The sequence below is a fragment of the Dromiciops gliroides genome, chromosome 4 (genome assembly GCF_019393635.1).
Source record: "Dromiciops gliroides isolate mDroGli1 chromosome 4, mDroGli1.pri, whole genome shotgun sequence".
Taxonomy (NCBI): Eukaryota; Metazoa; Chordata; class Mammalia; order Microbiotheria; family Microbiotheriidae; genus Dromiciops; species Dromiciops gliroides.
The window spans coordinates 444,786-460,000 of NC_057864.1; the positions used below are offsets into that span (position 1 = coordinate 444,786).

General features: G+C 43.8%; 1 protein-coding gene across 1 annotated transcript in view; it reads right to left on the minus strand.

Moving 5' to 3' along the window:
- The window catches only part of GIPC2 (GIPC PDZ domain containing family member 2), a 74,034-nt gene that overhangs the window by 36,046 nt on the left and 22,773 nt on the right, over nucleotides 1-15,215 (minus strand). Inside the window, exon 2 of the mRNA XM_044005431.1 lies at nucleotides 10,463-10,648. Coding sequence (XP_043861366.1) covers nucleotides 10,463-10,648 — 186 coding nt within the window. The remainder of the gene's footprint in view (nucleotides 1-10,462; nucleotides 10,649-15,215) is intronic.

Sequence of the window (15,215 nt, forward strand, 5' to 3'; positions counted from 1 at the left end):
TAAACAAATTGTTGTTAGACCAGATCAGGCTGGGAAACTTGGCTTCACACTACCAGTAATCTCTGGAACAGTGTTTTGCTATTTTAAAACAAAAACAAAACCAAAAAATGAAAAAACCCTTCTTCATTAAGAGATATCCAGATGGCTTTTTTTTCATTCTTTACTTTATTAAATACTTAAGTCAGTTTTGACTTCCCTTCCTCCTTCTCCAGAAGCTATAAAATCTTATAAAATATGGTCTGTCATGGCTGCCAGTCAATTCACTTCCTTCATGAAGGTAACCTGATCATGCCTGCTCAGGCAGCTCATTTTATCACCCTCTAGGAGGTCAGGATCAAGCAAAGGAAACCTGAGCTCTCCTACCCTCTGGACATGACCTGCCAGGGTGGGCACACTTCACTGGAAAGCCAACAGAGCTTCTCTGACAACAGAGAGAAACTGGGGCGACCCCTCCTTAACTGCCTATAGAAAACCAAATGAAATCCAATCAATGGCAAGAAGGTGAATGTTCAGAATGGAATAAGACAGCCTCTGTCTGTATTCAGCACAATCTTCCCCAACCTGCTTAGTATGAAAAGGACTGGGGGAAAAACCTAGCTTTGATCTTCCCTTAGTTATTCTTTGGGTTCCAGATAGCAAAACAATTTAGCTAATTAATTATTGCATTTCAGAAAACTTGTGTGCCCTTAGGCAAGTGAAAGGAGCCACCGAAGTCACCACTGGAGAAAGGGGGAAAGTTGGATGAATTAAAGGGAAAAATAAAGAGAGAAAGTGAGGTCTTGAAGAAGAATTCTAATAGACAAGAAAGAATCAATGGTTTAGAATGGAAGGTGGAAAATCTGAACAAAGCATGGATGACGCACTTACAGTTGACAGTTAATTTAGGTTAACTTCCTTCCTGAAAGGAATAGGATTATGCCCCATTAGAGGGAGCTCATTCTATAGCCCCACAGAAATAATATGAAAAAATGGGAATAGCAGGTCAAGTCAACAAGCATTTATAAATAACCTATTGTGAGCTAGGAACTGGGTGCTAAGAACTGAGGGTACAAAGAAAGAAAAAAAGTCCCTGCCCTCAACTAGCTTCCATCTAATACGGCGGATAATGGGCAGACAATTCTGTGCATACAAGATATTTACAGGATAAATTTGAGGTCATCTTAAAAGGAAGGATTGGGAAAGTCTTCTTATATATGGTAGGATTTTAGCTGGGACTGGAAGAAGTCCAATGAAGGCAGGAGGAGAGTTCCAGGTGTAAGGGAGTTAGAAAAGGGGAAGGAACCAGGCAGCCAGGCCAGCATCGAGGATGGCAGAGCACACAGAGAGGAATGAAAAGGTGTGTGTAGAAGGACTGGAATGGTGGGAAGGGGAGGGGTCATGAAAGGCTCTAAAAGCCAACAGAGTCAGCAGAGACCGAACACAGAAACATCAGCTCTCCAAAGGTTCAGACGACTTCCCGTGCAAAGGGCCTACTTACTCCTAGTAAAAGAACAGCTGCAGTACGGCCCAGTATTCATAAAGTACAGATGGAAAGGGATAGTCTTTGCCCTCAAAGAGGTTACACTCTAACAATGCAAATTGAGGAAGGCAGAGCCCATCGACTATTGGCCAGAATTTCAGAAAAACTAATGTCATGCTAGACCATAGGCAAAGGACAAGAAGGGGTAGCCGGGAGAGAGCCCAAACTGGGGAAACCAAGTCATTTAAAGTATGAAGGAGCTACAAAGCTCAAAGTTGTATCCTACATGCCAGAAGAGACTTAAATATTAAATGAACTATGTTCCTTCTCTTCAGGGAGTTTAAAATCTAGTCAAGATACAGGGAAAGAGACGGTGGAGTAGTGTTTAGAGTGAGGGAAAGACAGGAGGACCTCTGACACATACTGGCCATGAAAAAAAAATGATTCTGAAACCAAGAACTGAAGCATCAAAAGGTTAATATATGGCAGAAACTAGGTGTAGACCAACATCTCACACATATACTAAAATAAGGCCAAAATGGGTACATAACTTACACGTGAAGAATGATACCATAAGCAAATTAAGAGAGCATGGAGGACAGCTAGGTGGTGCAGTGGATAAAAGCACCAGCCCTGGATTCAGGAGTACCTGAGTTCAAACCTGGCCTCAGACATTTAACACTTACTAACTGCGTGACCCTGGGCAAGTCACTTAACCCCAATTGCCTCACCAAAAAACAAAACAAAAAACAAAACAAAAAACAAACAAAAAAAAAGTCCAACTCTAGGGCAGCTAGATGGCGCAGTGGATAGAGCACCGGCCCTGGAGTCAGGAGTACCTGAGTTCAAATCTGGCCTCAGATACTTAACACTTACTAGCTGTGTGACCCTAGGCAAGTCACTTAACCCCAATTGCCTCACTAAAAAAAAAAAAGAGAGAGAGCATGGAATCATTTATCTGCCAGATTTATGGACAGAGGAAGAATTTAGGACCAAAGATGGTATAAAGAGCATTACAAAATGTAAAATAGATAATTTTCATTATATAACATTTAAAAGGTTTTGCACAAACAAAACTAATGTAACCCAAGATTTTAAGGGAAGCAGAAAAATGGAAAAGAATTTTTGAAACAAGTATCTCTGATAAAGGCCTCATTTCTCAAATATATAGTAAACTGAGTCAAATTTATAAAAAAAAAAAGAAAGAAATACAAATCATTCCAATTGACAAATGGTCAAAGGAGATAAAAAAGCAGTTTTCAGACAAAGAAATCAAAGTTACCTATAAGCATATATTGATCAGAGAAATGCAAATTAAAACAACTCTGAAGTATCACCTCACACCGATCAGAGTGGCAAATATAACAAAAAAAGGAAAATATTGGATGTTGGAGGGGATGTGGGAAAACTGGGACACTAATCCACTGCTGGTAGAGTTGTGAAAAGATCCAACCATTCTGGAGAGCAATTTGGAATTATGCCCAAAGGACTACAGAACTGTGTATACCCTTTGATCCAGCAATACCACTCCTGGGTTTATATATCAAAGGCATCCCCCAAAAAGAAAAAAAGACCTATTTGTACAAAAATATTTATAGCAGTAGTGGCTAAGAAATGGAAATCAAAGGGATGCTCATCCATTGCGGAATGGCTAAACAAGCTGTGATATATAATGATGATGGAATATTATCGTGCTATAAGAAATGACAAGCAGGATGATTTCCAAAAGGCCTGGAAAGACTTGTATGGGCTGATGTACAGTGAAGTGAGCAGAACCAAGAAAAGGTTGTGCACAGTGACGGCAATATTGTTTTTTGTTTTGCTTTTTGGGGAGAGGATGTTGCAGGGCAATGAGGGTTAAGTGACTTGCCCAGGGTCACACAGCTAGTAAGTGTCAAGTGTCTGAGGCCAGATTTTAACTCAGGTCCTCCTAAATCCAAGGCCAGTGCTTTATCCACTGTACCACCTAGCTGCCCCCCCCCCAGCAATATTGTTTGATGAAGAATTGTAAAGGACTTAACTATTCTCAGCAATACAATCCCAAAGGACTCATGATGAAGCATACTCTCCACCTCCAAAGAAAGAACTGATTTTGATTGAACATAGACTGAAGCAGGCTAGTTTTTCACTTTCATTTTTTAATTCAAGTTTTCTTATACAAAATGACTAATATGGTAATGTTTTACGTAATTTCATATGTATAACCTGATGTAGGAGGCAAAAAAGGGGTTAACAGAAAAACCTAAGACCCACATTCTAATTTAGATCTGAGCTCTAAAAGGGATTCAGACCCCGGCTAATAGATAACTTAATATTTGAGTCTTCATTAATACAAGTCAGGGTCTAGGTTCTTGTCACCCACATGAATCCCCACTCATCACAAGAACACAAAAAGGCAGGTCATAGAGACTTTAACTATAACAATGATACTCAGGGCACAGAAATTCAAACTGATAAATGAAAATATTTTGAAATTAGACATGGGAATGAAAAGATGGCATGCTCAGAAAAGGCCAAAAGTGTTCCCAGATTCACCTTATGAAGTATAAAGCCCCGAAACACACCTCCACGGAAAAAGGTATCGCCTCGGGGGTTGGCATAAGCCCCCAGGAACTCCAAATTAGGATAAGCCCTCCCCTGTACCTCCCTAAGGTGGAGATTGTTATGAGACTGCTACTCGATTTATCAATACTATAAATATAACTGCCTTTTCTTTCCTCATTCGAGAGACACCTCCAAGGGGCCCTCCCTGTGTTCATTCGCAGTATTGCAGTAAAACTTGGGAAACTGAGTCACTGAGTCTTGTAATTCTTTTGGGATGATTCCTGATCCATTTGACCCTAAATCCAGCCCACATCATAACCTATATTCGATTGCTTACTGCCTGAGGGAGGGAAGGGAGGGAAAGAGGGATAAAATTTGGAAATCAAAACTTTAAATTAGAATGTTTATTATTATTTTAAAAGGTCAACAAAATATTGAGGTGAGATCCTTGGCCAGCCTGCAGCTTCTTATAAGCTACCATCTTCTCCAAACTCTGCTCTTAGGTGCATATGCCCATCCAGTCAAGCCTCCATTCAGGCTTCCAGATGCCCAGGTGCCAGCCTCGTTCCAAACCTCCTCACTTCTTGTCAGACTATCAAAGTACCCCACTGTCTCCAGTGAAGCTCCAGTGGCTCCCCCTGGTCTGAACTATCAAATACAAACTCCTCTTCTTGACTTTTGAAGTCTGTCATCATCTCCTTTCTAGTCTGATTATCCATTATGCTTCTTCATGCACTGCACAGGGCACCCCCAGAGTCTTAGAGAAGCTTTAAGCTTTAATAACTTTAGGATACCCTATCCATTCTAGCCTAATCTACTTGCTGTTTCCCCTCTCCATGCTTTTACACCAGCTGTGCCTCCCACCTATAGTGCATGCCCTCCCCACCTCTTCGCTGAAGAGTTCCAAGCTTCCTTTGAACCTCAGCTCCAGGGCAGGGTCTTGCCCTACAGGAGGCTCCACCCTGGTCCTCTCCCTACTCCCTAAAGTACTTTTTATTTCCTCTACGTATAGGCACTGATTTCCCAATTAGAATACAGGCTCCTGGAGGGCAGGTTACATTAAGTTTTCTCCCTTTGTATTCCCATTACCAAGCGCCTAATGGAATCATCAAGTGAGAGTCCATGGAGTCCTCAGGTAATGAGAGCCCATCATGGGATTCAGGGGTTCTTTGTCTCTAGAGCAGGGCTCTTCCCACAGGAGGTCCTTATAAGTACTTGAGAAATGCTGGGCAGGCCCAGAGCCCATCTGTGGAAATGGAGAAGGAGGGAAGAAGCTGCAAAGGGGACCAGTGGGATAAAGAGAGATGATTACTAATACCAAAGATGTCATGGATGGGTACAAGGGAAGAGGGGCAGAGGGAGAGGAAGAGGAAGGAGAGGGGGAGAGAGGAGAAGAGGAGAAAGGGAAGAGGGAAAATAGGAGAGGAAGGGAGAGGAAAGGGGGGAGATGAGAGAGGAAGAGGAAGAGAGGAAGGGGAGGGAAAGAGATGGGGATGAAGAAGAGAGGAAGAGGGAGGGAGAGAAGAAAAGAGGGGAAAAGGAGATGGAAGAAGGGAGAGGAGGGGGAGGAGGAGGAGGAGAGGGAGGAGGAAGGGAGGATGGGGAGGAGGAGGGGGGAGGGGGGAGGGGGAGAAAGGGGAGGAGGAAGGGAGGAAGGAGAGGAGGGGGAGAAAGGGGAGGGGGAGGGGGAAGAAGAGGAGGGGGGAGGAAGAGGAGGAGGGGGGAGGAGGGGGGAGGAGGGGGGAGAAGGAGGGAGAGGGGGAGGAGGGGGAGGGGAAGGGGAGGAAGGGGAGGAAAGGGAGAAGGAGGAGGGGGAGGAGGAGGGGAGGAAGGGGAGGAGGGGGAGAAAGGGGAAGAAGGGGAGGAAAGGGAGAAGGAGGAGGGGAAGGAGGAAGAGGGGAAGAGGAAAAAAAGAAGGAAGACTCCTCCTCTTTATGGCCCCTGGCTCAGGCCATAAAGCTCCCAATGAAATGATTACGATGGATCTGTCCCCTGAATGGGAGAGCCAGGGACTATGTGACATTCTAGCCCTATTACAACAGAGTATCATTACAATTTTAAGATGTCTATAGATAGAAGCGGGACACTGAAAAGAATGAGGTTAATGGCTATTTATAAAACAGCTCCCCACTTAATGAAGAAGAAAAAAAACCACTTCCCTTCACTTTCCAAAAAGGGCTGATGCTGTCAGACCTTATCCTCATTTCATTCTAAAGTGCTGATGCCTCATCTCATAGAGCAGGGCTTCCTCACCTATTCTGTGTCTTGGCCCCCTTTGACAGCCTGGTGACACCAGTGGACCCTTTCTCAGAAGCCTGTTTGTAAATGCATACAAAAATACATGGGAATCCAAAGAAAACATCCATGTGTGTATGTGTGTACATGTATACAAATATATATATATATATATACACACACACACATATGTGTGTATATATTATATACGATTTTACAGACCTCAGGTTAAGCATCCCTAGTGATACTGTTTTGGGCTGGCAATCAGGAAGTACACAGTAAGCAGAGCACAAATAATCAGTAAATCAGAGCCCATAGCCTTGAACCTCAAATGGACATTTTGGGGGGAAACCTTGAAAGTGTTATTCGAAACAACCCCCCTCCTTAAAAAGAAACAAACACTCGTATCTGTTTAAAGAATCAGAGATTCAGAGCCAGGAGGAACCTCAGAAACTTTTGTGTAACCTACTCTTCTTACAGATGGGGACTCGGAGGCCCTGGCAGTTTAAATGTCTTTTCCACATTCCCTTCGATTTTACAAGGGAGGAAGGATCAATAACTAGGGTGATCAGGGTGGTGATTGTAAGTAAGCGTCAGAGGCCTTTGTCTCTTGGGTTAGTGTTATTTCCGTTGTACCAAAAATGTTCATATCAACGTTATAGGTAATTACAAATAAAATACAATCAAGCAAAGACTCCAAAATGTCCAGCCAAAGAAGATAAATAAATGTCGTGCTCAGAGTGGAGCACCTATATGTGTGTGTGTGTGTGTGTGTGTGTGTGTGTGTGTATATTTTAGTGAGGCAATTGGGGTTAAGTGACTTGCTCAGAAAAGGCCACACAGCTAGTAAGTGTTAAGTGTCCGAGGCCGGAGTTGAACTCAGGTACTCCTGACTCCAGGGCCGGTGCTTTATCCACTGAGCCACCTAGCCGCCCCGTGGAACACCTATATTGCTACTAAAACTGACAAGTATAAAGGACACCCCAAAACCCGAAAACATCTGAATGAAATAACCCAAAGTGAAACGTGCAGAACCACAGAAATGACACCCTGTCTGATGACCATGTGACAGGAAAAGACGGCAAATGAGTGGAACTTACCTGGATGGAAAGCCTAAAAGGGTTAGGATGTGACATTTATTACTTCCATTGATGCCCAAAGACAAAATGTTAATGAAGCACTTAATGTCTTTTTAAAGAAATTGAAAATTAATAAAAGAGTCTGTTTCTTCTCAATCAACGCTCAGCACAGTGCCTAGCACATAGTAGGACTTCTAGAAAGATCTCTTATTCCCTTCCCTTGCCCCAATTACCCACACTGGGGATTGAGTGGTTTTCTCTCCTTGGGATCTGAAGTTGCCCCAGAGTCGGACGCATGGCATCCTTTGTTCAGACAGGGAGGATGCAGGTTGGGCTGTCCTATCGCCAGCCCCGGGCCTCTTCCTCCCCGACTGAACAATTATTGGGGGCTCATCATTTATTCCTTTCTCCGCCCCACTTCCAGTCCCTGAAAACAGCTTTGAAGAGCCCTGATTTTATCCTTCAGGCAAACTCTTGGTGTGGGAACGCCCTCTACCAACAAAGACCGAAGGTCCTCAAATCTCAAGGATTCCATCCCAGAGGCACAGGTTAAGTCACTTTCCTAGATCGCCAGGATTGAACTTGAGGTCTTCCTAAAGCGGAGCCCAGCCGTCTTTCCCCTCCATGCCAATTTGAAACTAGGATTGCAAAACCCCCAAATCTCCGATTCTTATTTCCTTTCTAATTCTGTCCTAGGCTGCCAAACTTTGGGCTGACTCCCACAACAACCCTTCCTATCTACGAAGGGATGGTGACTAGTCCTGGGTAGTGGGCGCACAGGGTATTGGCCGTACCCTGAGAAATAAAGCACTCAGCCCTGGTGTGGACATCAACAGCTCAGCAATCTGTGAATGTCTGTCCAGTTTCATGGCCCGCTCCTCCCCGCCCCCCTCCGACCCACCCCCAATCTAAGAGGCCCCCGGCTGGCGACACTGCACAGATATCTCAGACTCCGCCTCATGGCCTGAATTCCTGGAGATAATCCTGCATGACTTTCCCACCACAAGGATTTTCCATTCCATCAACCCCCAGGCCTTCTGACAGTCCTTCCGGCCCAGCTATGAATAGGTGGCTCCCCTCTGCTTCGCCTCTCAAGGCCTTCACAGCCTTCCCTGCCTGGCTCCCTTCATGCCAAACACTGGTCCTGGTCTCGGATCTCCAGCTCTTGCTTCTCGTCACCTGCCATTCCAGAAGCAGCCCAGCCTCAACCTCCGGCTCAGAGCTTGTCCTGATCCTCCCAGTTAGTGCCCAGGATCGCTTCCGCCTCCAGCTGTCCTCCTGATCCCCCTAGTTATTGACCCTTCCTCCCTTGTCAAATCACTCTCTATTTCCTAATCACGTGCAGTATTGTGCATCTGCCTGCCCCTGGCACACTATAGATCATAAGCCCCCTTTAGGGCAAGATGTTCACTTTCTTGGTCTCTGGCTCCCACCGAGCACAGTGCCCCGAACAGGGTGGGCAATTAGGAAACATCTTGACTTCGATCTGTTTCCAGGTTTTTCGGGACAATGGAAGCTTCTGGATACGAGACAGGTTTTGTTGTTGTTGTTTTCCCACCTTAAAGTCATGTGACAGCATCTGTGTCAATACCGAACTTGAGAAAATGCTGATGAAGTGGAACTCAATCAGGTGAATTGTGTTGCAGTGAAGCCATGCTATTCTCTTGTGAACCAACTCCCGGTATTCAGATTTTGAAACAGACTTTCTCTTGGAACCAGCCTAAATTCCTGACAAAAACAGCTGGGGCGTAATCACTTCCCACTTGGAGGCAAAGTTCTCACTGGTGCCTTCAGGCCATCACAGAACCAGCTAGTCCAGGGGCCTCTGAACATGAGTGTGAGAAGGATCCCTTGGGCAATGTGCTTTGCCAATAGCCAGTGTGTAAAAGGGTGAACTATGCAACAAGCATTGATTGACTGCTTGCTGTATGCCCCAGGGGTATGCAATGTCGTTCACTCTCTGGTCTTGAAGAAGACAAATGCCTAGTCTGAATTCCTGCATGAATTGGATTTAAGTGAGGTCCAGTTGCAGTTGTCAGTCTCACTGTCCTTCAGAGTTGTCGTCCAGTGGCAGAATAAGAGCCAAGACAAGGGGAGATGACCTGGGATACAGTGGATGACCCAGGTGTCTCTATGTCTGCCCAGGCTCTGGGCATTCCACGGCACCCGCTTCAGCCGCCTTCATGACCGCTAGAGCAAATGGCTCTTGTAGGTCCATTCTGCTGGGGAAGTCCTCATATGCTTGAGATCAATATCCCTCTATCGAACTCACTGTTGGCTTTGAAGCCCATCCATTGGTTACCTTCAAGCTGGTCTAGCCCAGCTGCCCTGACGGTTTACTAGGGTGTGACCATTGCATGCTACAGCTTCTTGGAGCCACAGGTGAGAACTGGGTGCCAGGTGGACACCAAAAACCGGTGAGCAGCTCTGAAAAGAGCAGGCAAATCTTCCACCAGAGATGCTGGTCCTCAAGTGTATAAACACAAACAAAAAGAAAGATGGCCCCTGCTCTCTAGAGCTTACATTCCAATGGAGTAAAATAGCACACAAAATGGAACTGTAAAGGGGAAGTCTCCACATGGGAGCAAAGTCTAGACAGTCAGAAGCCCAGCCAGGAGGGGAATGGAACAAGGCCAGCCTGGGTCTGTCCTCAAAATGGAGGCTCCCACCCTCCCAAGGAACTCACAAAAGGTGGGGGAAGAGGGGTCAACATGGTGAAGATATGAAATACAAAATCAAACATATCAAAACACACTTTGCAAGGTTTTTTGGGGGGGGGGTTGTTTTGTTTTTTTAAAGAAATTCAAGGGCCCTGTGTTAAATATCCCTCCTATTTGAAAAATTTTGGTTTGGTTTGGTTTGGTTTTTTTAAGGAAACGTAAAAGAAACCAAGAAAGCAGCAGCTCCACACCACCAGCGATGAGCAGCAAGTCAGGAGTGGACCTGAATAAGCTCCCAGTGTGCAACAGGTCTCCCCAAATGATGTTGTGTCAGCCCCACACTCCCAGGAAGAAGACTGTGGATTGGATCATCTTCTTTGGGAAGAATGAAAAGGACCTTGGACAGGCAATGCCTTCAAAGACTCTAAACACCACTGACTCTGATAGCTGTCCATCCATGTAAAAGGGAATTAGCTAAAGCTCACCTTTATAAAAGCATAGCCAACGCCATTGTCTGTGATGGTGAGGCCAAGGGCATCCTCCGATTTATACACGTTCACTTCTTTCTCAATTCCTTTCACATGAGCAAATATTAAATCTTCCAGACCGATCTGTGCTCCTAAGAGTCTCTCCATGTCAATCTTGGGAGTGCTTAAAGTACAGTACAGGATCTGTATAGAGGGAAAAGAACATTTTAACTTTCATTAGGAAAAGGCAGAAGATACCCCAGTTTCAGGGGGAAAGAGCTGTTCCAAAAATCTGTGCATCTGCTGCCTCTTTCTGTCCACACAGTCCTAGAAATGACACCCAGGCAGGCTCATCCACCAAGGACTGGGATGCAGCAATTCTCCTAGCATCCACCACTTACAATCAAAGGAGCAGAGAGCACTGCCATCCCACAATGGGAATAAACCAAAATAAGACCCAAAACATAAGAAGCAGTATTCAGTCAATCCATTTGGAAGTTCCTAAGCAGCCACTAATGGAAATCAAATCTAAAAATGAAAATTCACCCTGCCCTGAAAGAGATCACTTTCTACAACCCAGACACACATACAAGTGTGTATGCGTGTACATATATGCACATGTAGCTGGGCATAAATATACATGCGTATGTATATAGTACAGCATATTTTATACTATATAATATCATTACACTGTTCTGTTCTATCTCTTGAACTCTGAAATTATTGTAAAAGCAGATTTAGTTAGAGGAGGATTTTTCATTTCTTTTCCCATCATCCCGAGCTCAGTGCATTACATATATGTATTTAACATATGCTTGTTGACTGTTACAGTTGGAAAGGATCCAGGCCAGGGATATCAAACACAGAAAAAAAAGAAAACCACAAAATAACATTCCCTATGTTGTAATATATTTCTGTTTATCTTGTGAAACATTGCTCAATGACATTTGAATCTGATTTAGGCTCCTGCTTGGGGCGAAGAGGGTGAGGCCATGAGTCTGACACGTATGTCCAACCCCTTCCTTCCATACATCAGGCTCCTGAAGTTCAGACTGGTGAAACCACCTGTCTGGGGAGGAATAGAGAGAAGATTCAAAATAAAAAGGAGAAAGGGAGACTTGGGGTGTGTGTGTGTGTGTGTGTGTGTGTGTGTGTGTGTGTGTGTGTGTGTGTACGCACGTGCTATCGTGTGCTCCTCCCCAGAGGAAAGAAAGGAGGCCTGGAGAAGAGCCATAGCAAGATAGAACAGACAAAAGACAGCCGGATGTATGGATGGACGGACAGGTGGACAGATAGAGGTGATAAATGATGATTCTAAAGATGATTGATTAATAGATAATGAGAGGGGGCAGCTAGGTGAAGCAGTGGATAAAGCACTGGTCCTGGATTCAGGAAGACCTGAGTTCAAATCCGGCCTTGGACACTTGACCCTTACTAGCTGTGTGACCCTGGGAAAGTCACTTAACCCTCATTGCCCTGCCCCCCCAAAAAATAGATAATGAGAGATAGATATGTAGATGGACAGATAGATAGATAGATAGGTAAACAGAGCCACACTAGTATATAGATCAGCTCAGGACAGTTTGGTTATTGTCTACATCAGGGGTTCTTAAACTGGTGCCTGTAAACTTTTTTTTTTAATATTTGGCTAACTATATTTCACTAAAATTGATTTCCTCTGCAATCCTAAATATTTTCTTTTATGCATTTAAGAACATTATTCTGAGAAGGGGTCCATAGGCTTCAGTAGACTTCCAGAAGGGTCTATGGAACAACAACAAAAAGATTAATCTTCATTGTGGAGAACAATTTGGAACTATACCCAAAGGACTATATGATTATGCTTACCCTTTGACCCAGTGATACCTCTCCTAGGTCTGTGTCCCAAAGAGATCTAAAAGAGGGGGAAAGGACCCACGTGTACAAAACTGTGTTAGAGCACCTCTTTGTTGTGGTGGCAAATACTTGGAAATTTAGAGGATGCTCATCAATTGGGGAATGGCTAAACAAGTTGTGGTGTATGATTGCCATGGAATATTATTGTGTTAATATGAATATACAGATCACCTGGATTTGATGAAAGTACCTTATTATCCAAATGGATTTTATGAGACCCTGGATTAATAGGAGCAAAATGCCCTTTACTCAGACTTCAAAGTGAACCAGACAGTTCCTATTTACTTTCCCCAAGAGAATAAACAAACTCAAATGCCCCTTTGAAATTCCCATTCACTACCTTCTTTCCCCAGGAAGTAAAGAGAGAACCTCCTAGTTTCTGATAGTATCTGTTCCTGTTCCCACCTATCTATCCATAACATCTGCTTTAAGTTGAGCTGTTTAACTGATTTACATTTGTAATGGGTTGATCTGTATCATGCCAATGAAGTTATTCTGTAACCTGGGAGCCAAGAAACTTTAAAACCCTTAGAAAGAAGATGAGCTTTGACCTTCTCTCTTAGGGAAGTCTCCACACGATCATGTTGTGTGCTATCACTCTTCTTGGGACTGTAGAAATATTTTTGAATGACTACTAATTTGGAGGGCTAATCCGACTGGAAGACTAATCTTGGGACTTTTGACTATTTGGCTATCTGACTGCGTTTAATTTAATATGGGCCATTTATAAAGTTCCACCACACTGCTCCCAAACTGATAGACTAAAGATTAAGAAGTCTCTTAACCAAATAATCAAAGCAGAGTTTATTTATGAGATACTATTTAGAATTAGGAATACAGGGAAATAAAGTATACAACCTGACTGCTTTCCTGCGGGTCTCTTTCCACTCCGTCTCTTTCCCACCTGCTGCGATTCGAACTTCTTCAATACAATAAGGGCCTTGGCCGCCTCCGGCCTCAGGACACGTTACACTTTCCCTGGTTTGTATTAAGGCCTGTAACCTTGTCAGACCCGGCTCTCCTTTTCGGAACCGAACTCTCCTCTGTCCTTGTCCTGGCTCCCCTCTAGTCAGCATTTCTCCTAGTCCGTCCTCGAGTCTCCTCTAGTCTGTCCTCTTCTAGTCAGTCCCCCTTCTTTCTAGTCCGTCCTTGCTCCTTTTCTATCTAGTCCGTCTCCCCCCTCCTGTCTCACTCCCAGGTCTATATATACCTTTTCTTCTCTCCACTCAAATCTCGGGGCTTCCTTCATCCCCACAGACCAAGCTAATCCGCCAGCCAGAGCTGCAGCTGGTGGGGGGGAGGGGGATGCTCTCGAGCCTCATGCCTCAGCACAGGCTATCCTTCAGATAGCTCCGCTCAGGTCGGAGGGAGCTGGGGGCTTTTTTTTCCCCCCCAGCTGTCTGACCTGGCGTCTTGTATAGGCCACGGGGCTTTTTCTCCTCAGCTGAAGCTGAGGAGGAGGGGGAGAGACCCTGAGGGCCTAAGGCTTTCTAATCTCAGCCAAAAGGTAGGGTCCCCAAATCAAAATAAATTTCCACAGGACAAAATATCAAATTGATATTATGGGTTTTTTCTGTCTTCCTCTGATGTGGTTTTGTCTCATAGGAGATATTAAATTCTCTGATCTGGTTCTTAACCATGTTCTCTGATCTGTTATTATATTTTGTAGAAGGACAGGTATGGGAACAGATTGTAGGAGATATTATTAGATATTATAATTTATCTGATCTGTTTATTGATTCTGTTTGTAAGAGACAGGTAGATACAAAAGCTATATTTTAATATTCTACATGTGCTATAAGAAATGATGAGCAGGATGATTTCAGGAAAACCTGGAAAGACTTTCATGAACTGTTGCAAAGTGAAGTGAGCAGAACCAGGAGAATATTGTACACCGTAACAGCAATATTGTACAATAATACTGTGAATGACTTAGCTATTCTCCACAATACAATGACCCAAGAGAATTCCAAGGGATTCATAATGAAAAATGCTATCAAACTCCAGAGAAAGAACTCATGGCGTCTGAACACAGACCAAAGCATACTGTGTTTCACGTTCTTTCATTTTTTTGGTTCAAGTTTTCTTCCACAAAGACTAAAATGGAAATGTTTTACATGATTACACATGTATAACTTACATCAAATCACTTGCCATCTCAGAAAAGGGGAAGGGGAGGGAAGAAGAGAAGTGTGTAATATGGAACTCAAAACTTTAAAAAAACAAATATTTTTTAAAATTTACATGTACTGGGGGAATACAATATTATTTTTTTTAAGAAGAAGATCTCCTGCTCTAACACTGGAAAGGTTTTTCTGTTTGGTTAGTTTTGGTGAGGGAAGGATAGAAACAGAACATCATCCAAATGAGTAAGCCAGAGAAAAGAGTCAACATTTCTAAGTCATGAAACAGTTATTCCTTGAGAATGGAAGTCTTGAATTAGGATTTTAAGAAACAAGAAAAGCCCTAAAATGGCACAGTTAGGAGACTAAATCTGAGCAAAGGTCTAAATCTTAAGACAGAAATGATGAAAGGTGTATTATCCAATTTGATATTTATTAAGCACTGACATTTTCAAATTAATCTCAAAGCATTAAATATGTGTATGAATGTGAATGCGTGTGATCTCTAAATGTAAAGGCACTGTGCTAAGCACTGAGGATACAAAGACAAGAAGTAAAACGACAACTCCGGCCTTCAAGGAGCCTACACACATTACTGAGAATCTGGGCTTGACTAGAATGTAAGCTCCAGTTAGACCAGAAGCTCCTTCCAAGCAGGGATTGCCAAAGCAGAGCCAAAATGGTGGAGCAGCAGGAAGGACAGCCAGCCTTCCCCAGGAGCACACAGGGAGACAGGCAAGAGAGGTCTGCAT